Consider the following 22,196-nt stretch of genomic DNA (forward strand, 5'->3'; position numbering starts at 1 on the left):
TGTTTTACTTCCTCATTTCCCACGTGTGGGACTAATAAAGGTCATCTTATCTTATTTTCCATCTTATAGGATGCATACAAAAACTTCTGCTGTTACTCCCCCCCCCCCCCCCCTGTTTGTAATCTGGGGCAAGGATAAAATCATGTCCATCCGAATTAAGTTGTTGTTCCTGAACTTCCTGAGCATGAATGTTAATGCCTGACACACAGTCCCTTCTCTGCAACAGAGGCTTATAAATTCGTCATAGAGTGGCTTGTTTTCTTATCTGTCCCTGCATGAGCCAGCAGCAGGATGACGCCCGTGCCCGCTGGAGGAACTCTCGCTGCCATTTGCATTTTTGATAGAGTGCAGAGTGCATGCTGCTCTCCCTGCAGGGAGGTTACTCCCGGTCTGTGTGGGTGCATGTTTGAGGTGTGTTATGATTCATTTTGTCTATTCAGCTGTCCCAGGAGACAGTCAAGTAGACAGCGGGCATGGGCCAAAGATACCACAGGCTGAAGACAGGCTGTTAAATGAGGTCTTCTCTGCTTACTTCGCCACTCAGTGGAGCGTTGTCAGAACAAAGCTTAATATTTTATCATGAAGTATTTAATTTGGAATAAAGCTAAAAAAAAAACAGTATGTTGGGTGCACTGGTTTGCTTTTTTGATGTTATACCCAGCTGTTTTAATCAGTTATCTTATTTCCTTTCCTGTATTTCCACCAGTCCTTCACCCTGCAACTACCCAGCTGGTCCAGAATATACCAGATGGAGGCCGCATGACGTTCAGAACCATTCGACCTCCCAACATTCCCTCTCCTCCTCCACTCATTCCAACTACCAAGCCCACAGACAAGCCTTCCTTCATCCAAGGAGGCTCCATCTCCCAGGTGAGGCACCTGGGGTATGATGTTTGTGCTTTACCAGTAGACTAGCTGTTCTCTTACACCACTGGGGAGAAATCAGATTCTTTAATAATTTATGTGAGCTCTGATGTAAGATTAACATATGTAGGTTTTATAAATCTTTTTGTCCATGACAGGATCAACACTTTAATTTTCAAACTATTACTATATTTATCTACTACACTGTTGATGGTAGAATAGGACAGTTGATCCCATCTTAATAAAATGAACTGCTTTATTGTTTCTGTGTACCCAGTGAGCTGACTTTGAAATATGTTCTGTGATTTAATTTCCAGGGAACTCCTGGCACATACCTGCCATCCCACGCTATCTATGGGCCAGAGGGAACTAAGAGCAGTGTGGGCTCCATCTCTCTGGGTCTGCCGCGGCAGCAGGATCTTAACAAGCCTGGTAGGATAACAGGCTTCATGTGACTAAGCTGTTTATCACTTCTTCTGTTCATATAGAGCTGGCAACATTGGAAAACCAAGCATGGCATGAAAATGAATGCTTTGCTTTCAGTGTCAGAAAGCAAAACATCCAGATCAAAGGACGTTGCTCTTTAGAAATTCTGTCACAGTTGACATCTGAGGCATTGCACCTACTTTATGGCATGGTCTGTCTGTTTTACTATTGTCCCACACAGAATTCTGCAAATAGAGAACTGGAGTTCCTGTTAGTAGAAAACTTTCTCAAGCCTTATAGTCTAGTTATATTTTGTTTCTCTCTGTAACTCTTTAGGAGCTGCAGTTCCATCCATACAGGATTGTAGAGGCAACCCAGCAAAGGCTGGCGAAGGTCTGCCTTTCAGAGGCTCTATCACTCAGGTAATGAATGGATGAAATGAGGCTTTGTTTTTTTGTTTTTACACTTCATGGGTTTTTTTTTTGTATTTATAGAACATTTCTTTGCTCTCCCCTTAAACAGGGCACACCAGCTCTGGCCCAGTCGAGCATTGCTGCTGACCTTCTGAAGGGCACCATCACAAGGCTTGCCACAGAAGACCCAAGCAGCCCAGACAAAGCTAGGGGGGAGCAGCTGGCTAAAGGTCATGTCATCTATGAAGGCAAAAGTGGGCATATCGTGTCCTATGATAGTTGTAAGTGCCTTTTATTGTCGATATTGCAAATAGCAATTTTTCTTTGTTTGGCACACACGTGTTATTATATGTTTTATTGACCAGTAGCCATCAAGAACCCCAGGGAAAACACCCGCAGCCCCCGAACAAGTCATGAGCTGAAACGCACCTTCAACATGATGGAGGAACCCATGGGCCGAGGACACACGGGCAGAGACGGAGCCCCGTTGGAGGGTACTGCTTGTGTGTCACTGAATATACACACTGTCCTTGTTTGTCTTTTCTGTGTCAGGGGCTCACGGTGCCTGTTTCTGTTTTTTCCCCCCTCAGGGTTAATTAGCAGAGCTTTGCCCAGAGAAAGCATTCATGGAGAATCTAAGGAAAGACCGGTGATCACTGGATCCATAATGCAAGGTAGCTTACTGTAAAGTTGATGCATCACTCAAAGTCACATGAACGAATAAGCAAACCTGAAATAACTTCAAATCTTTCCAGGGACACCAAGAACTGCCGCAGAGACTTATGACGATACTATGAAATATGGAAAACAGTTAAAGCAGGAGAGCCCGCCTGCCCGCTCCTTCGAAGGGGGTATTGGCAAGGGCAAGCCCTACGAGGGCGTCAATACGATTAAAGAGATGGGTCGTTCTATTCATGAAATCCCACGACAAGATTCTGGACAGGATATGTGCAAGACTCCTGATTTGCCAGACAGAAGGGTTTTGGAGGGCTCCATGTCACAGGTCAGACAGAGCTGTGATTCCAGCCACTCTTAAACAATTTACTTTAATGTTTTTGAAATTTAATATATGAACTCCACAAAAATACAAAACTGATTTTTTATGATGAATTGATAACTAAACTGTTGTTTTTAAAACCCTTTACCAGATTCACAATCTGAACCAGCCCACCATCAAACACAATGTCAAGTCCCTGATCCCCAGTCCCACTAAGCTGCCACACAACATGCCCCAACTGGAGGCCATGGAACGAACCAAATACGACGAGGGTAAGGGAGTACGGCACACCTCTGTGGTCAACTCCACCACCTCTGTTCTACGCTCCACACACCAGGAGGCCAGCAAATCCCAGCTTAGCCCAGGCTTGTATGAGGACGCCAATGCTCGCAGGACCCCTGTTAGTTACAGTACCAACCCCATGTCTAGAGGATCACCTATGCTGGGACGAGCTTCAGAGGGTATATTCCATAATCATTTTATTCACAGTAGAACATCAGGTTCTCAGTTATTTATTAATAAACATTATAACTCTTACAATTATGGAGTTGGATAGAATTGAAGTAGACATTTATCTTTCCCTTACCAGATGATCTTATTTTGTCGAAAAACTATAGTAGTAATTAATACACAATGTGCACCCAGTGCTGAGGGCACTGGATAAGCTTTTCTTTTTTCTTTCTTTTTTTTCCTGAGAAAAGTAATGAAATGATATTAAGTTGTTGCTTCAACTAATTAGATAAGACGTGCGTCTCTCTCTCTCTCTCTCTCTCTCTCTCTCTCTCTCTCTCTCTCTCTCTCTCTCTCTCTCTCTCTCTTCTGAAGGTGGGATGGGGTCTGCAAAGTCTGCTTCACATGAAAGAAAGAGCACCATGACACCGACGCAGAGAGACAGTGTCCCAGCCAAGTCCCCAGTGAGCGGTGGTGACTCTGTACCCTCTCATAGCCCCTTCGACCCCCATCACCCCCAAGTGTACAAAAGCCATTTGCCTCCACATCTTGACCCCACCCTGGCCTTCCACAGAGTGCTGGATCCTGGTATAGCGTTTAAAGCATTTTTATTCTTTCTACCGTCACCATGTGAATAATGAAAACCTTGATTCTGAGTAAACTGATGAAAGCAACTCAGGCTTTCTATTTCATAAGCATAACATGTCCAGGATCTTTTACAGCTGCTGACGTCAGCAGTGGTGATCTGTATCAGTGAGCCTTCTGTTCATGGGCTTTTTTGTTTTGTTTTGTTTTGTTTTGTCCTCTGCTACAGCATTCATGTTCCCCAGGCAGCCATCCCCAACAGGCTACCATAACAACTACCAGCTGTACACCATAGAGAACACACGGCAGACCATCCTGAACGATTATATCACTTCCCAGCAGATGCCCAGAGGACTGTCACCGCGGGAACAGTCTGTTGCTATCCCTTATGCACCCGGATCTCGAGGTATGGCCCTCCGATAGCTGACTAACAGCTGTGGGCAGGAGGGGTAGTAGTATGCAGGCTGTGTGCTTGTGAAGTAGTGGCAACCTTTTCCAGACGCCCAGAAGCAAATGACCTAGACAAATTCTGCTGATTTGTTCTTTATATTGGGGCTGCAAATGATTCGGCTACAGCTCAATTTATACATTTTGTATAGTCATGCAAATCTCCATTTGCTGAGTGGTTGCCTCTTACAAGTTGACCACTATTCCACTCTCTTTGCAGCCCTGTTGCTTATTGATCAATTTGTATTTGGAAGCACTAACAGATGAAGGTGATGGGTTACAGCTAAGTGTAGACGGTGTTCATACATTCAGAAATTGATGGATTGGTTCTTGTTGTTCACCGTTGGCCCTTTGCTTCTGTCTGTAAAAGGGATTATTGATCTAGCCCAGATGCCTCCAACTATCCTGTTGCCTCACCCTGGGGGAACAGGTACTCCCACTTTGGAACGCATCGCCTACCTCACTGGACCTCAGCCCCCTTTCCCTCCTAGAGCTTTCAACCCAACCTCCATGTCGCAAGGTGAGGACCCCTCCCTTCCCCATCCCTACACCCCATGTGCCCTTTATCTTCCTTGCCACGATCGCCGCTTCTGTAAAAGTGCAGCTCTGTGCTGGCCTGATGTGGCAAAGGTCGGTTGTGCTTGTCTGGTTACAAAAGTTAAGTTTTACTGAAGTCATGCTGGGAGTGATTTCCCATAAAACTGCCTGACCGTTGCACAGCGCAGTTGATGTCCTTGTTTTTGTTTTTTTGTTTTCTGTTGCACAGGAAAAAACAAACAAAACATAAATAGCCTGCACTCTGTTTTTTATTTTTATCCTATCGCCTAAACCGATTGTTTTAATATGTAGATTCCAAAAACCTGGTGATGAGCTTAAAGAGTTGAGTTATGTGGTCTGTAGTTGTTCTTATTTTTCAGTCCAGGTAAGTTTAAGAGTTTAAAGCAGCTTTAAAGCAGCAGCAGCACAGTTTCCTGGTTTCATCTGAAATGGTACATCTGGCCATTTCAGAACTTGTCAGCAAAGCTAACATTTCTAAAGGCAGTCTGCTCCAGCATTTTTCTAGCAGGCGAGTCGAGTCTTTACATTTTGTCTGTGGTGTCCTTGTTCTCTTCAGGTCACCTTGCTGTTGCCAATGAGAGAGAACGGGAGAGGGAGCGTGACCGTGATCGGGAGCAGCAGGAGAAGGAAAGGGAAAAGGAAAGGGAGCAGAGGGAGAGGGAACATGAGCGTGAGCGGGAATTAAGAGAGCGAGAACGAGAGCGAGCCAATGAATACATGCGTGCAGGTGAGTCATTTTTGAGTTTAGAACTCGTACAGTTTTGGAAATCTCATTCTGATGTTTTTAGTCCCTTCAGTATAGGAACCTGTGCTCTTAGGGCTTTTATTTTGAAACACTGTTACAGTAAAATATTTATGTGTGTCCTCAAGGCGGACCAGAGCAGCCAGTCCGGCCAGGGAGTCGAGGTTATCTGCACTCCCCTTCTCCCTCACACAGACCACAGGATGTTGGAGTTCCACAGCGGCCAAGCATCTTCCAGCCAAAGAGTGTCATCACCTCTCTGATGTAAGCTTAAAGCTACTCTGGGTCTCTTTTCCTCTAGCTCGCTAAAGATTTTTTGCACATGCATATTTTTTTTATACATGATTACATTTTGGGCAACAGCATGACATGATAACTGTGTGAGCCACTTCTTTATGCTAAAAAGTCTCCTCGTTAGACTCATTTGATGCAATGGAATGGAAAAATATTTTACATGAGCACATGTTTCTGCAAATATTTTTGACGTGATCGAGTTCTTATTTTCTCTTTTAGGCCTCTTTCAACAGCTATATCTGCACCACAGAGTACCGCCCGCCACAGTACTGCAGCTGATGCTCTGGCTGCTTTGGTGGACGCCGCAGCTTCTGCTCCACAGATGGACGTGGTCAAAGTGAAGGAGAGCAAACATGAACGAGATGACGATATGTCTTCAGCTCGGCGAGCATCCAGCCTGTCTGAACAGCAACAACAGGAGACAGAAAGGCGATCTCTGCATTCACCGTATGGAGCTATGTCTCTGCCAGGGAGTAAAGCCTATCCAGCTTATTCTGAAAGCACTGGTGTTGGGGTTAAGGATAAGGGACCTCAAACAAAGTCCCGCATTGAAGAGGAGCTTCGGACTCATGGAAAGACGACTATGACAGCCGCCAATTTCATTGATGTCATTATCAAACGTCAGATAGCCTCGGACAAAGACTCGCGAGAGCGAGGCTCCCAGAGCTCGGATTCATCTAGCAGCTGTGAGTGTATTGGATTAAAAAAGAGAACTATTCAAGCTTCACATAAATGCTCTGTGATACCGTAACATCCGCAGTTGCATGAAAGGATAGGTGTACATAGAACAGTACATCTCATGTGTAGTAGAGCCTGACCAATATATTGGTAGGGCTGATATGTAGGCAAATATTGGCTATTTTCCTACATATCAGTATCTGCAGCCGATAAATTAAAATTTAAAAAGAGATAGGAGAAATGCCCTTCAACAGTGTTGGCGTTGCAAAGTTTAGGAGAAGGAACTTTCCAACTGCCCTGTTGGCAACAAGTGTTTGGAATGCTACAGACACCACAAGTAGCAGAGTCAAGCAGAGCGTAGAAGAGCAATCATTGTCACAGCATATTAGGCCCCTCCATAGTGTACTGGTTAATACATTTGCTTCGCAAGCAAAACGTTGTTGGTTCAAATCCAGCCAGACACACAGATCCCCTTTAGGTTTACCTCAGGAAGGGCATCAAACAAACTTGCAGCGCTACCGACTGTAACAACCTCTTGTGATTAGTAAGAAGCTGAAAGTAGCCTTATTGTCATATTATCTTAAGGACTCAAAAAGACACATACGTTTGTGTTAAGTTAATGTTCATTGTTTTTTTCTTTAACTCACCAAATATTGCTATCAGTTTGGCCTCAGTCAACAGTAACTCTTTGTCCATACTTGTCCCACAGTGACATCCAGTCGCTATGACAACACTGGTGGTGGAGCAATTGAGGTGATCAGTCCAGCTAGTTCCCCTGTCCAGCCTCAGCAGGACAAACCAGAAGATGTGCAACAACAGGCATCGGGTATGAACATCCTAACTTTGGGGATATTCCTTTTTTTATTTAAACCAGAGTGATTTTACTAATATTCAAATATAATTCAAGTTATATTAAAGATATTCATACAATGGATTTTTTAAATGCAGTTAAACTCTGTCACACAATCGCATACCAACTGGTGCATTGGGGAATTTACAGTATCTTATCCTAAAACTCTTCAACTCAGACCACTAATCTTCTGGTTAGAGAACGATACCCTTGATTACTTGTTGGGGGGTGGTTGAAGATTTGGCATGAAAGGCTAAAATTAGCTGTGCTGAGTAAACATGCCATACCTTGAATGGCTTCACCGACTAACCTTGTGATTTGAGACTGTCTAGTCCCCAGACTGCACTCAAAAGTTATTTTTGTCACCTGAAAGCAGATGTGGATCATTTACTTTTGGCATAGTCTTTTGGAGCCTTGCCATCTCATCACTTCTCACTTCACCATGGCTCTCTCTAAAACAACTCTGCTCTGTCCCTGGTTAACCTTTCGCAGTTGGCATGCGATCTTATGACATGAGTCGATACCGGCAATCAGGGGAGCCACCACAGTCCAGTTCCCAGCAACTTTCCTCCTCCCAGGCTGACAGCTACTCACAGGTCCCCAAAACTCATCGAGTCATGACCTTGGCAGACCACATTTCGGTAAGAAATGCTGGAGAGCACAATGGCCTGCAACATCAAAAATAATGCAGCACATAGGAATTTACCATGTGCACCAGGTAATCACAGCTAGCTAACTTGGTTTTGTGGTAACTCCCTGTAATGCAGCACATCATAACACAGGATTTTGCCAGGAATAAGGACCCTCCTCCAGTCTCCTCTTCAGCCTCTGCTGCATTCCAGAGCGTTGTGCCACCTGTGTCCTCTTCAGGTCGAGGCAAAATGCCCAGTCGCTACAGTCCTGAGAATCAGGTGCAGGCCCAACACCACCAGAGACCCTCCAGCAGAGTTTCCCCAGAGAACGCCTCCGACAAGCCCAGAGCCAGGTACTGAATGCCTGAATTAATTAGAATGAAACCAATTTATTTTCTGCCATCTGACAAAAATTTGCTCTCTTTCTCCTCTTCAGGCCTGGCAAGTCTCCAGAGCGAGGAGGCAGGCCGATGGAGAACTATGAACCCATCTCTCCACCACAGAGCTACCAAGGCATGGACAAACAGGAGTCAGGTGGACCTCCACCCCAGCGGCGAGAGGGTGACAGCTCAGAGATTAGGTACAGGAGCGGCTCAGCTTGTTTGTTTGATAATTTGATTTTATAATGATTCAGATTTAGTTTTGATGTTTTTGAAGGTTTGTGTCACTGTTTTGTCTGACTCCTTGTGTCTTTTTTTGGTTCAAGGAGTGACTCACGGTCCCCAGGGAGTGTTAGCTATCTGCCTTCCTTCTTCACCAAGCTGGAGAACACCTCACCAATGGTGAAATCGAAGAAGCAGGAGATCTTTCGTAAGTTGAACTCCACCTCTGGTGTTGGTGATTCTGATGTTGGTAAGTGGGTATTCTCTTATCCTATGTTAACCTAAATCCTTCTAGCTCTTTATGCATGTGAATTATTAAAGCGTTTTGAACTCGGTTTCTTCTAAACCAGCTTTTTTTTCACCAGTATTAATTGTCTTGCAGGAAACGCACAACCAGGAACAGAGATTTTCAACCTGCCTGCGGTTACCAGCTCCAGTAAGTAGCAGCATATTTTGTTCAGACACACTGTGTATTTATGCCGATTCTCTCTCACTGTATTGTGCGTGTGTGTGTGTGTGTGTGATATGATTTTTAGGCAGCATCAACCCCAGGAATCACTCCTTTAGTGACCCAGCCAGTAATCTGGGTCTGGAAGACATCATCCGCAAGGCCTTAATGGGCAATTTGGAGGACAGACAGGAGGACCAACAGGGTGGTGTAACATCCAACACTGGCAGTGACCCTCGGCAGGAGGCCAGTCCATCTCCCAGCATGGGTAAGCAGGAATACCCCCGCTATTGTAGTCAACTTTGTGCCCTTTCTGAAGGACTGTGGATAATGTTGATTTACCTCTACCTCTTTGAATTCAGGTAAGCAGAAGCAGGGAAAAGCCAACAGCCGGAAATCCAAGTCTCCTAACCTGGGTCAGGTCTACGGTGGAGGGGAGCGCCCCTCATCAGTGTCCTCCGTCCACTCTGAGGGAGACTATCACAGACAAGCCCAATCCCAGTGGAGCTGGGATGACCGACCCTCTTCCACAGGTGCACTGTCCAGTCTCTACTGTCACTTTACTGTTTTCTACTCATAGATCTTAAATGATTCTATTCCAGAGTAAGCTCAACCTATTAAGCAGCAACCTTATTTTTTCTTTTCCTTCCTGATGTTTACTTCCCAGCTAGATTGTTAGTTAGCTTGTTATTGTGAGAGCCCTCAGTATCATTCAGCTGCTTCTCTAGGTGGTGGGCTGTCTTTTTTTATAGACTCCACAGTCTTGGACACCAGTTGGTGACAACCTTTTACTGCTCTCGACATCTAAGCAGAACCTGCAGCAGGTGGAGAACTAGTTCTTGTGCATGCTGAAAAAAACAGAATAATGAATTAATTGTTAATTCATTGTTAATGAGTTCTTCAACAAATTCTGAAAGTCTTCCCCTGGCTCCTCGCTTCCTGCTGAGCCCAAACCAGCTGACTGACACTCAGTTTCATTTCCTCATTCATAAAGTTGCTGTGAAAGGTGCAATTGAAAAGTTTCATTTGCAGAGATTTTTGGTAGAGTTTTTGGTAGAAACTAAAGTCATGTTTATTTGCTATTTTTTGTATGTAACACGACTGCGTTCACAGTTATTTAGTCGTCACTATTATAAAGATAAAGACCAAGATTACATCTCAGATGTAAAATCTGTAGTCTCAATTTTTCTAACTGTGTGGACAGAAATGCAGCTATAAGAGTGTCATGCAATTTTTCTGAAACATTAAATGTATTTTAAAGTGACTTTTTAAATGCAGTTGCAGACACTCTAATTGTGTTCTGACTACATTTCATGTTGAAATTTGTTCACAGACACATTACATGATGTGAAACAACATTTTGAAGTACACTGTGTGAAATCCAAACTTAAACTCACCTTAATCTGAAAATCACCTTAATCAGGTCTCCTAGAACTGGATCCATGTCATAAATTCCATAACGGATCAAAGCAGCTCAGTAGACCATGTTTGGGTTTCAGTTAACTAGCATGGCCGGATTTAAAACTGATAAATTCTTAGTGGGTTATTTTGTCCTTACATGATCTGTATTTCTTATTTAAAATGTGTCATCCTACCAAAATTACATGTAAAGTTTATGTAACTAAAGTGTTAAATGTAAAACGCCAGCTCTGGTCAGCCTTTCCTGAATCAGAAACTCGGACATCAGCTCAGGGTTTATGGTTTGACTCGGAGTTTGTTGAACCTGCTTCCTAAAATATGGCCCTGGCATCATTTCATCTACATTTTGCCCACTCGTGTTGTTTTCCTTTTTCCACAGGACCCATCCAGTTCCCATACAACCCGCTGACTATGCGCATACTGAGCAACACACCACCCACTTCCATAGCGTCACCCTCCATACAGAGCCAGCAGCAGCAGCTGCAGCAGAATCCAGCTGGAGCCCCTGGCCAGCGGCGAGAGTGGCAGTCTTTGCTGTCGGAGCAATACGAGACCCTGTCTGATAGTGATGACTGAGCCCCGCTTGCTTACAGCTTTATTAACCAGAAGAGAGGCCTGCTCTTTGGCTTGTCTGTTCACGCCCCTCTCCTGGAACTAACCTCGCTCACTGGGGAGTGCAACATGTAGATGGGGTGTTGTCCTTTTTTATTTTTGGTGCTATGGCGCCCCCTGGCTGTTGGCTGAGAGTACGAGCAGCAGCCTGTGACAGGAAGGGTTCTCCTGGACGTCGCTTGCTTTTGGTCCAGAAGCACTCGTCCAGCCTGTTGTGGTGGGGGAAAAAACAAACAAAACTCAGCTTGAGGTGATGACATGAGATGCAGGAAAGATAAAGAACTTAATATGTAAAAAAAAAAAAAGACAACAGAAGAAACTATTTCTGAATTTTGTTTGATTTCTGTAAAGATATACCTTGTCTTTAAGAAGATCATTGTATGTAAATAGAGTAACCTTTTGCAGTGTTTTTCTTAACTTGATTATTTCTTATTTTAATGTCGCTTTTAAATTGATCCACTTTAAATGGAAAGAGTGTGGGTGCGTTCTTTAATAACACAGTTGGTCTTGTGTAGTCCAACATCTCCCACCCCTCCAAACCCTGTCACCCAGCACACACACAAACAAATACTTTTACCATTGCAACGGTAAGAGAGAGAGAGAGAGACCGGACCTGTGGTTTGTACTTGACCATGAGCAGAGCACAGAGACTGTGCCACCCTGCGCACCATCCACCAAGCACCACCAGAGCCTGAACGTTGCGGACATTAGAGGAGAACAGACTAACATTTCAAACAGCATTGGTATCTGATAACTGTCTTTATCACACAGCGGAGATGATGCATGGATTGTAAGCGTTGGATGGTAGTGATAACCGCTCACCCTAGACAGAGAAATGTCTTCAAAACAAGTTGAGAACACTGGTGTCATAGCAGAGAGACGAAAAGTCTGATATAAGCTTAATTTCGCCAGAAATTATATCATTATGACTACTCCTGGACCCCGACTGAATAATGAAAGTGAGCCAATATGTTTTTTTTTGTTTTTTCCTTCTTCTTCTCCAAAAGAGCTATGTGATGTGTCACATGTAGCTGTCTCTTTGCGGTTTCCAAACTGTCCAGAATGATTTGTTCTGCAATGTCGTCATGGTTTAAAAAGAAAAAAAATGTCAGGAAGTTGTGTTTTTTTTTAATGCTTTTGCCATGCCTTGTGACTTGAGAAAGAAGGCAGCTTTAACTAATTTTCTCAGAGATATATGTTTGTGTTTAATGTTTGTATTTGTTTCTGTAATCCCTCTTTTTTTTAATTATACTGTCCTGACAAAAATCTGAACTCTGTAAATTGTCTTTCTATTACACACAAAGACAAAACTAACCAAACTTAAAAAATGGTCTGCACCATTGTTGCACTTTTTCCTTTTCTTTTTCTTTCTTTTTTTTTTTTTGCTTTGTAGCATTTGACAACAAAAAGCATACTACCTGCTGTGTAACTTATTCATCCTCCAGCCTTGGAGTATACTAAAATGTGCTTTAACTTTTCCTACTACTCACAGAAATTTGCCCCGATTTTTTTTCTTCCTTGTAGCTGGTACAGGAATCTTTTTGTTTAGTGTCACACTTGCATCACAATTGCAGTTTGAACTGTATGGTACCATTACATGTTTAGGCATTTGATGTCATGAAGATTCAAATCCATGACCACTTAATCTCTGCTTTCATTGTGTCACACAACAGGCATAAAGCTTTGAATATGAATTATACTAGGTCAACTATAATACACGGCAGTAAACTTTGTTTTAGATATGTGGAAAAAAAATATTTTGGCTTTTTCAGCTTTCACTCTGCTCAGTTAACAAACCCATTCTGCTCTAAACTTGATATTTCCTTTGTTGTTGCTTTTTCTTTCATTTTTTTGATTTAAAATTGTCGTAGCACATGTTCAGATTTTTATTTTCTGTCATTTTTTCTTCTTCAACATCTTTGCTAATTCATCCCGTTTAGATGGGGTGTTATTTGTTTACAAATGCAATGACAAAAAGAAAAAAAAGTTTACAAACTTGAATCTTAAAGAAATCCGACATGAAGCCGAAAAAATATTGGAGCATCTTTTCAGCTCTCTATCAAACACACAGTGGTGTTTTTGGGTTTTTTTGCTCTTTGTTTGTTTTTTTGTTTTTTTTTTGGAATTGAGACTTGAAAACCCGTGTAACCTATGATGTTGAAATGCAATGTTTGTATCGCACAATGTCTCTCAGTAGGCTATTACAAGAGTTCAGACCAATCAAATAAAGTGGATCAGTTCACCACTGAAAAATGTGCCGATCCTTGAGACGTGTGCAGTTTTTTGTTTGTTTGGTTTTTTTCCCTTCTCTCTGGTTGTGCACTGGCAGTTACACGCACTCTTTGACGCATATTGCAATGATTTATTTGTCAGGTAATCCAGTATGAAATGGAAATTAATGCCAGTGATCCCTTGTAGGTAAAAGTTGGGCAAATGCAACAAATATATCAGCTATTAAGGATTCCCAGACTTAAATTGAAGGTGAGAAGGCAAAAATGTTAATTGAATTCCTACAAATTGAAAAATGAAATGTGTAATTAAAGCCGACACCAACACACCTGAGACTTTGGTAGTGCAGTTAAAAAAATGTTGTTCAATTACTGCTGCCTAATAATTCTGCAGCATTCTCTTATCAGCTCTTGTCAGTTTGACCTTTTAATCTACACATCTTAACATGGACTGTAGAAAAAGTTATGTATTGGCTGACTGCTTCTGTGTATTATTGCACTCAGTAAAGTTGATGGCCTTAAAGGAGGTCCCTGTGGTGACAGTTATAGACCCAGTGTGTTTGAAACCTTTAGCTGAGATGCCACAGTGGAAGTGTATAACAGGTCATTCTTGCAGTAGGGCTTCTTTTTATTCATGTGTGATTCACACACTGATTATTTGACCTGTCTTACCAGAAAAAGTGTAGGTTGTCTAATGAGATTTGTTTACAGATTTTTTGCAACCCATTGTGACAGAGCACGTTAAACACTAGGGTAGGCACAATAAATCTGTGTGTGTGTGTTTCACTGTGTCTGGTGTGAAATGGGTCTGTTTGACTACTTACTGCTTATACCAGAGCTAAATGTCCAATCGAAAAAAGCTTTGCCGATCTTATATCGTCTGCCAATAGCACACTGTTTTCTTATTGAATATCTAAATGACTTGAGCGTTTTAACCCATACGAAGAAAGGAAGTGGAAAGGGGTTTCAAGTTTCATGTACGCGGACGCGTTGAACTTATTTTCCTTTAATACGCCGAGTTTAAAAAAATCTATTTAAAAAGAAAGAAAGAAAATGCCTGTGTGACATCGCAGATATTCATATAACGAACTCAAAAGCAGCCTTTTCTTCCAAATAATCTCCTCGAAACAGAAAAATGTGATCTACGTAGGAGTTTATTTTGGAGGAAAGCAAAACCACAGCAGGGTAACACGGGAAGTTGTAATATTTTCGTGGAACCTTATTGGCTGGAGCAATCAAAGACATCCTGTAATAAGTGGTGCGAAAATGCGCTCGTTTTTACCTGCAGTGGCCGAACAACTTTTCCAAGACATACAGAAAACATACCAGGAGGCTTCTCAAAGTAAGATGAATATGACGAAGACAAAAGTCTGGACATGTTTCGGTTTAATTTAAACGTAGATTTAGCATTGCTAGCTAACTGTTGGTTAAAGCAGAATGTGACACGACTTTCATTCAAGGCGCACTCCACATATAATTTCCTCCTTTTCTGTGAGGACTAGTTAACTTCCAGTAACTGAAACGCAGCTGGCAGCGAGCTTTACTTTACCGTGCTTCACAGCAATGTCAATGTAGTAGTTGTTGTGAAACCTCATAATTATGGCCCTGCTACTTAAAGTGATGCACTTTTACATTTTGGCAGTAGGAGGCGCTGTTATCACACACAACTTTAGCCCCAAGCTTCCCTCCATAGATAAATTGCTACAGGTTTAAATTTACATGAAGCTTTTTGACATACCATAGTTTGATAAAGGCAGCTGCGTTGCAATACACACTTTATTCCTACCACAAAATGGACCATCAGCCAAAAACCCCAAGCATCTATGGAATTATGGTCTGTTTGTCTGCGTATTTGACAGAAATCTGTCTTTCTTACCATTTCTAACTAAACAAAACAGGTATATTAGACTGTGAGAAATTTACGTAATATTGGTTTTTGTTAGCCCACGATGCTATATAGAAATTATAATATATACAGCATATATATGTTATCATATATGCTGTAAATGAACAATATGTGAACCGTATCAACGTTTTGTGTATATTGTTCACATGGTCTAAGGAGCTTGGAAAGAAACGTGTCTAGACGTCTTTAATTTTCTTGAAGACGGTTCACCTCTCATCAGAGAAGCTTCTTCAGTTCTAGGGTCAAATGGTGGAGTACCAGATTTAAGCCATGTAGGAGTATCCCCCCACGAGGGACAATGGACCCCCTAATGATCCTCTACCTAATCACATGAGCCAAGGTGTGAAAATGGGTGTAGGTCACAATCAGCCAAGGTTTCGGGTGAGCTCATTGTGAAACCTGGCCCCACCCTATCATGTGATTTCCTGAGGTCAGATGGCCCAGGATGTGAGTGGGCATTAAGGCGTCTGGGAAGGTATCTCAAAACTGGATTATAGATGACAGACAGTTGGTGTCGTAAACCACCACCTCTGTTCAAAGATGGTCGCTCACGGTGGAAATAAATGGCTTCTTTTACTCCTCTTTCACAACATCTGTTTTCTCTGTCCAAAATGTGAACATTTGCATCCTCGATGTCCTTTAGATGCAGATGGACCGCCAAGTCTTGTCCCGTGGAGGTGGCTCTTCTGTGCCATGCGTTTATGAAGTGGCTGTTTGGTCTCTCCAATGCCGCGGTCTGGACATTCCTCGCTGCACTGTACAGCATACACTACATTATTAAGTTTGTGTTTAGGATTTTTGTCTTTGGGATGAACCAGTTTCTGTCTAAGTGTGTTGCTGGGTCTGAAGTAAACTGAGATGTCTGGCTTGGAGAAGACTCTCCTGAGTTTTTCCCGATACACCAGCTTCATAGGGGATGACAATGTTATTGCGTTTGTCTTTCTTATCCTCCCTAGCTGGTGTCTGATCTTCTTTCCTGTGCATCTTTGCTGACTTGATGAAAGCCCAATTAGGATAACCGCATGTTTTGAGAGCTTCCTTTACATGTGTGTAGAGCTGGGCGATATGAGATTTTTTCATATCATGATATGTTTTTTTCATTTCAGGCGATAACGATATCTATCACGATATAAGCCAAATAACTATTTGTAAGATTTAAATGTGCCGTTGCTCACAAGTAAAATGTGAAATAATCAGCAGCTTGTTTTGATTTAAATATTTATTTCCCATAATAAGTTCAACAGGGTAGATGTACTTAAGGAACATGAGACTTTTTCAGATAAATAAAGGCAAATATTGCAAACTACACAAAAGGCAGCCGCTAAAGCGTTTAAGTTTCAAAATAGAACAAACGAAACAGACTAAATTGTCAATTCCACTTAGAAACAAAATATTAATTCTAAAAATAAATCTTAGTTTGTTTTACAGAAGAACAGACAAAACTGACTAACTTTTGTCAATATCAAATAAACTGAGAACTAAAAGGAAATTCTCAATCTCTCCTTGTTGTATAGCTGAGCTTTTCAAACAGTTTTAACAGTTACTTTAGTCTGACAAAAGCCGAATGACGAATTAGCGCTTCCAGTCAGAGACTGAGGCTACGTCCACACGTACACGGGTATTTTTGAAAACGGAGATTTTCCGTTTTCGTTTTAAAAAATAATCCCGTCCACACATAAAGGCAGAAATGAAGGAAAACGCTGCTATGAACATGCCAAAGCAGCAGGTGGCGCTAGATTCCTAACCGTGTAGAAATGTTGGCCAATCAGAAGTCTAGAAGCCTCGGTGGGAAAAAGTAAACAAAGCTGCGGCATAGAAGCAGAACCGAGTCGTATGTGTGGACGGACAGTAACTGTGTGTATATGTAAGCATTTAAACACTGCAGAGAGTAGAATTAACAGTATTGTAGAAATTCATTTCACCGAAACAATAACGTGGCGCACAGTGTGACGCATGCACCAGTTTATTGTATTTCCAGACTTGCTTTCGGCACAATTTACAGTGCACGCTACTCTGTTTTTTGTCAGACTTGAAATAGCCGAAATACCTTCACACTACGGAACTTCTATGGCTCTTCCGTTCGACAATCTCTCCGGCATTGGAACCGTCATCTGTTTTCTCTTCGGTCACGCTCGGTTGATTTTTCTAGTCGGCACACTCATTTCCTCCATTACCCGCTGGCTGCTTCCCAAACAAACACACGTGCGGCTTGGCACTTGTGCTGTACGTAACAAGTCACGCGACGTGACGCTGCGGCTGTGATTGGTTCGGCTCTGCGCTACTGAATTTGGATCGGCTGACTTTTTTTTTTTTTTTTTTTTTTTTTAAGAGAACAAGAGCGGCGAGGTCTATCGCGATAGCTTAATTTCTCTATCGAGTAAAAGTTATATCGCGATACATATCGTTATCGTTCTATCGCCCAGCTCTACATGTGTGTGTTCCTTCTTTATCCCTCCAGGCTTAGAGGGAACATTATCTGCCCGATAATGTAGGGTCCTGATTACTCCAAGTTTGTGTTCCAGAGGGTGGTGGGAGTCAAAGAGGAGGTACTGGTCCGTGTGTGTGGGCTTCTGGTAAACTTCAGTGTTGAGGTTTCCATTCTCTTCAATGCGCATGGCACAGTCCAGGAAAGGCAAACGGTTATCCTTTGTGTCTTCCCTGGTAAACTTGGTATTTTTATCCACAGCGTTAATGTGAGCAGTGAAGGATTCCACTTCTTGATTTTGACCCAGGTGTCGTCTACATATCTGTACCAGTGGCTGGGTACTCTTCCTTTGAAAGAGTCAAGAGCCTTCCTTTCCACTTCCTCCATGTAAAGGTTGGCTACAATAGGTGACACCAGGGAGCCCATGGCACAGCCATGTTTTTGTCTGTTGAAACCCTTGTTATATTTGAAATATGTGGTGGCCTCCATAAACTATATTACATTATTTAGTAACTATGGGTTGTACTTTAGCCAAATAAATGGCCAAACTGAACCATGAACTCCTATTTTAAGCATTGGTGTGTTTATTTTTTTATTAAAGGCATGCCCATGCAAGTTAGAAGGTTGACACAAAGCCCATCTGAGGCAGTGCCTTGCCCAAGGCCATCTCAACAGTTGTTTCATTTTACCTGCATTAAGGTTCATTACATTTGAACAGATAGCCACATGGGCAACAGCTTGCCTCCATGCTCATCTTTCTATTCCAGGAGAAAACATAGCCAGAAAACATAACACAGATAATGCTCTAAGTGCAAAAAATTACAACCCTTGATTTGATAGCTTGGAAAACCATCTATAGCAGGAATGACTTGAAGTAATAATTTTCTCTATGACACTATTAGTCTCTCACATTGATGTGGAGGAATATTTTTGTACTTTTTGTCACAACAGTGCTTCACTTTATTGTGGTTTGCATACATTTCTTTAAGTACAGCTCTAGTAGTCTCACTTCTTATTTCAATCAGGTTGATTTTTGGGGGGCTTTGATGGGTCAGCACATTGATTCTTTTCTTCTTCAGTCTTTCTGTTGGGTGATTGTTGTGTTATATCATGCAGTTTGGGCCAAACTTTAGCTGTCTGACAAATGGCCGCACATTTGACTCTAGAACACTTTGGTATAAAGAGGAGTATGGCTGCCACGATTAGTCAACTAGTCACGATTACGTCGACTATCAAAATCGTCGACAACTGGCATTTGTAGGCCAATTACGTTACAGCGACACGACAAAGACTGTCCAAATTCGAAGACTCTGACAAATGCGGCTGACAAATGTGCCCTTCATTTCCCCAGATTTGAAGGATGGGTCGGTTGTATACTTCGTGGCCCGACCTTTTCGGAGATGTCTGTTACCCACCAGCTCGATAGCTAGCCGGGATTCAAGGCTCACTTAGAGCCGGTGAGAATACCGGGCTGCCAGCAAATTGTTTTCAAACCCACCGCCGTCTTTCGCTACTCGGGTTAAACATGATATATATATATAAGTCACTTATATAAAAATGTTATTGTTTGGCTTTTTTCAGTATATTATTTCTTCCTGAGTAAATCGGTTAGAGTTATAGTTTTTACACAGCTGAATAAACGTCAAGCAGACAACTGATTATCAAAAGTGTGAGATAGGGCTGGGCCATATTATACTGTTCATGGTAATACTGGTACAATGTTAGGAAACGATAAGAAAATGAAATATCGCGATAGAATATGGGTAAAACGCGCATGCGCAGTGCCTTTGTTTTCATACGCACATGGCCGAAAAAGCATGGCAGCAACGGAGAATGAGAAGGGAGAAAGCGGATCGTTGAGTGAAACAGATAAACCAGAATTGGTTTGTAAAAATGGTGCCGCTTCAGTGATGTGGAACTGGCTTGGTGTTTGCCTGTCAGATACCCACCAAAGCACTTTTTTTTTTTTTTTTTTTTTTTTTTTTTTTTTTTTGTGTAGAACATGCACGCAGGCCGTTGTTATTGCTGTATTTGTTGGACTATGGTGCTCGTAAATCTCGGAGTAATCTGGGTCCTAAACTCGTCTCCTTCAGTTCCCAAAGTCAAACAAACACTGCAGCATCACTGAGAGTTAAAAACTGTCTAAATTCTTTCATCTTTAATAAAACGATCAGCATTGCTGCTTTACCAGGTGTAACTATGAAGTTTAACATCCAGGCATCCATGAAAACAGAATGCATTACATTTAACGGAATTAAAAGTTAGCAAGAAGTTAGCAGAAGTTAGGTAACTAGCTAAACTAGCGAGCTAAGTATGATATAACATGTTCTGACTGAGAGATTTAAAAAAAAAAAATAATAATAATAATTCAAACGTACTGCTCTGCTATCACTTCCAACATAAATGAAGACAGGAAACTAAATGGCAGTGACGTTCGTAGGGTTACTGAAGTTGGGCTATGTGCTAGGTGATCGCTAGCGACATAGCTATGTTAGCATAACATAAACAGTGAAGCTGGAGGATGAATGCTAACACTTTTCCACTCGATAAAAGTTAACGTGAGGGTTCCTGATGGTTAGAGACAAATGCAATCGCATGGTAGGATGCTGTAAACAGACCAAACTTCAGTCAGGAGAACAACTGAGATAATCCATCCACAATAGAATGTTAGTCATCAATATACTGCAACAACATGGGAATAGAGAAGCTGTGATAGAATACAGCATTAATGAATCAATGGTACAGAAGTGGAGGAAGCAAGAAGAATCAGTTGAATAGTTTGATTTATCTGACTGCTTTGTTTTGCTTAATGTGTCTTATAATCCCATGCACCTTATGGTCCGAAAAATACGTATTTGACTTTTTTATTTGGCACACTGCAGTTTAATGCTGCAAAGCACCAGTTTTTAACTTCAGTGGATATTATACATGGTTATGGTGAGGATATGTCAGCCCATTTCTACTGGAAATGCCTTTTGGTTAAACTTTCAGCAAGGAATTTGCTTTTGCACTGTTAAATTTTTATATAGCTTTAATGCACATAAAAAAACAGCTGCTTGTTTAAGTGAAAATAAATGGATGGGGGGTTTTTGCGCTAGTAAAGTTGTGGAGTTGTATTTTGTCTCGCATCAATTATTGTCAGTTATATACCGTATTTCCCGGACTACAAAGCGCACCTGAATATTAGCTGCACAAGCTAAAATCAGGGGAAAATCCTGTTTTGTACATACATTAGCCGCACCTGACTAAAAGCCGCAGGTGTTTCAATGTTGACTTATCATATGTAAGAGAATATGCACAAAGGGAATTGTCAGGAAAGAGATGGCTGTTTGGAGACACACCCCTTTTATGAATATTTTGAAAAACAAGTTATGGGTACATATTTGCACAACTTTTTTGGTATATGTACAAGTAGCGGTAATTACAAGTACGAAACATGTACTGTGCTTCATAAATGAGTAACAAATGTAGTACATAACAATAACCTACAGCACACCAGAAAAATAGATTCGGACTACCTTTTAGGCTCAGGTGCAGTGACACGGCTTTAACAAGAAGAAAAGTCAGTCATTCACCACCATCTTCCTGCGCACTAAAACCACCAAAGTCCTCTTCTCCAGTGTCGGAAACGAACAGGCTCAGGATGGCTTCGTCATCCACTCTCAGCTTCTTTCCTTTGTTGTCACTTTCAAAACCAAACAAATCCTCGTTGTCAGTGTCAGAGTCGAACACCCTCAGAAGGGCTGTGGCGGTGTCCTCCTCTCCATCATGCAGCAGTCCAGCCCTTCGAAATCCGTTGGTGATCATGGATGTTTTCACACTTTTCCACGCTGTCAGATTCCACCGGTGGAGTTGAGCATAACTTGCTTTTCGCAAGTTTATTGCCGCTTGTCATCCACGCCTCCGGCTGAACGTGTAGCGCTACTTTGAAGTTTGTTTTTCGCGCTACTTGTACGGCACTATGTTGCCTGGCGGATGGACATGTGACCAACATACCACTCTTGAACCCCGATACTGTGTGTCTGATCACATGACCTTCCGCCAGGCAACGTAGTGCCGTACAACAGCGGAACAAACAAAACAAATCGTCTTACGATATGACAAAAATCATGGACAATCCATAGAAAAGCCGCACCTGACTAAAAGCCGCAGGGTTCAAAGCTTGTGCAAAAAGTAGCGGCTTATAGCCCGACAATTACGGTAGTTATCGCAAATTTTCAAATATATATCGTGATAAATATTTTTGACCATATCGCCCTGCTCTAGTGTGAGATGCTCGAGAATATACTCCGGAGTCCTGTTATATTTTAGATAGCAAGGAGCAGACTGCTGAGTTTATTAAACTCCACCGAAACAATCTGCAGATTTCATTAAAACTTAATAAACTATCATCTTGTCTTTATTTTTAGTTAGCACATACATTAAACACTTAAAGTTGTAAGCTAATGATAGTTATATAAGAGCAGATGCATGCTGGTGCAATAAGCTGTACGTTTTACATCCAATGGATGCACGATCTGATTAGTCGACAAATCGCAAAAATAATCGGTGACTAGTTGACTATCAAAATAATCGTTTGTGGCAGCCCTAAAGAGGAGTTCAGGGTAGATTCAGTAACTG

The 22,196-nt window shown here is 42.0% G+C and overlaps 2 protein-coding genes across 8 annotated transcripts in view; both read left to right on the plus strand.

Annotated features, from left to right (window-relative positions):
• ncor1 (nuclear receptor corepressor 1) overlaps positions 1-13,291 on the plus strand; it is a 62,307-nt gene extending 49,016 nt beyond the window's left edge. For 3 of the 6 annotated variants that reach the window (XM_085469683.1, XM_085469687.1, XM_085469685.1), the window contains 23 exons: positions 707-870; positions 1,182-1,296; positions 1,627-1,712; positions 1,813-1,984; positions 2,069-2,197; positions 2,294-2,377; positions 2,459-2,706; positions 2,852-3,161; positions 3,526-3,738; positions 3,965-4,141; positions 4,553-4,702; positions 5,297-5,467; positions 5,611-5,746; positions 5,996-6,462; positions 7,164-7,280; positions 7,797-7,945; positions 8,072-8,289; positions 8,373-8,516; positions 8,643-8,788; positions 8,921-8,974; positions 9,075-9,254; positions 9,349-9,519; positions 10,785-13,291. In XM_085469683.1, coding sequence (XP_085325809.1) covers positions 707-870; positions 1,182-1,296; positions 1,627-1,712; positions 1,813-1,984; positions 2,069-2,197; positions 2,294-2,377; positions 2,459-2,706; positions 2,852-3,161; positions 3,526-3,738; positions 3,965-4,141; positions 4,553-4,702; positions 5,297-5,467; positions 5,611-5,746; positions 5,996-6,462; positions 7,164-7,280; positions 7,797-7,945; positions 8,072-8,289; positions 8,373-8,516; positions 8,643-8,788; positions 8,921-8,974; positions 9,075-9,254; positions 9,349-9,519; positions 10,785-10,981 — 3,998 coding nt within the window. In that variant the 3' untranslated portion in view covers positions 10,982-13,291. The remainder of the gene's footprint in view (positions 1-706; positions 871-1,181; positions 1,297-1,626; positions 1,713-1,812; positions 1,985-2,068; positions 2,198-2,293; positions 2,378-2,458; positions 2,707-2,851; positions 3,162-3,525; positions 3,739-3,964; positions 4,142-4,552; positions 4,703-5,296; positions 5,468-5,610; positions 5,747-5,995; positions 6,463-7,163; positions 7,281-7,796; positions 7,946-8,071; positions 8,290-8,372; positions 8,517-8,642; positions 8,789-8,920; positions 8,975-9,074; positions 9,255-9,348; positions 9,520-10,784) is intronic. The other 3 variants (XM_085469684.1, XM_085469688.1, XM_085469686.1) reach the window with 2 other exon arrangements.
• A 1,129-nt stretch (positions 13,292-14,420) lies between these two features.
• zswim7 (zinc finger, SWIM-type containing 7) overlaps positions 14,421-22,196 on the plus strand; it is a 35,041-nt gene continuing 27,265 nt past the window's right edge. Inside the window, exon 1 of one of the 2 annotated variants that reach the window (XM_085469698.1) lies at positions 14,421-14,587. In XM_085469698.1, coding sequence (XP_085325824.1) covers positions 14,512-14,587 — 76 coding nt within the window. In that variant the 5' untranslated portion in view covers positions 14,421-14,511. The remainder of the gene's footprint in view (positions 14,588-22,196) is intronic. The other variant, XM_085469697.1, reaches the window with a different exon arrangement.

This window comes from Copadichromis virginalis, linkage group LG10, assembly GCF_057382275.1.
Source record: "Copadichromis virginalis isolate Kocher_CV1m ecotype Utaka linkage group LG10, C_Virginalis_male_GT1.1, whole genome shotgun sequence".
In the NCBI taxonomy this organism is placed as follows: domain Eukaryota; kingdom Metazoa; phylum Chordata; class Actinopteri; order Cichliformes; family Cichlidae; genus Copadichromis; species Copadichromis virginalis.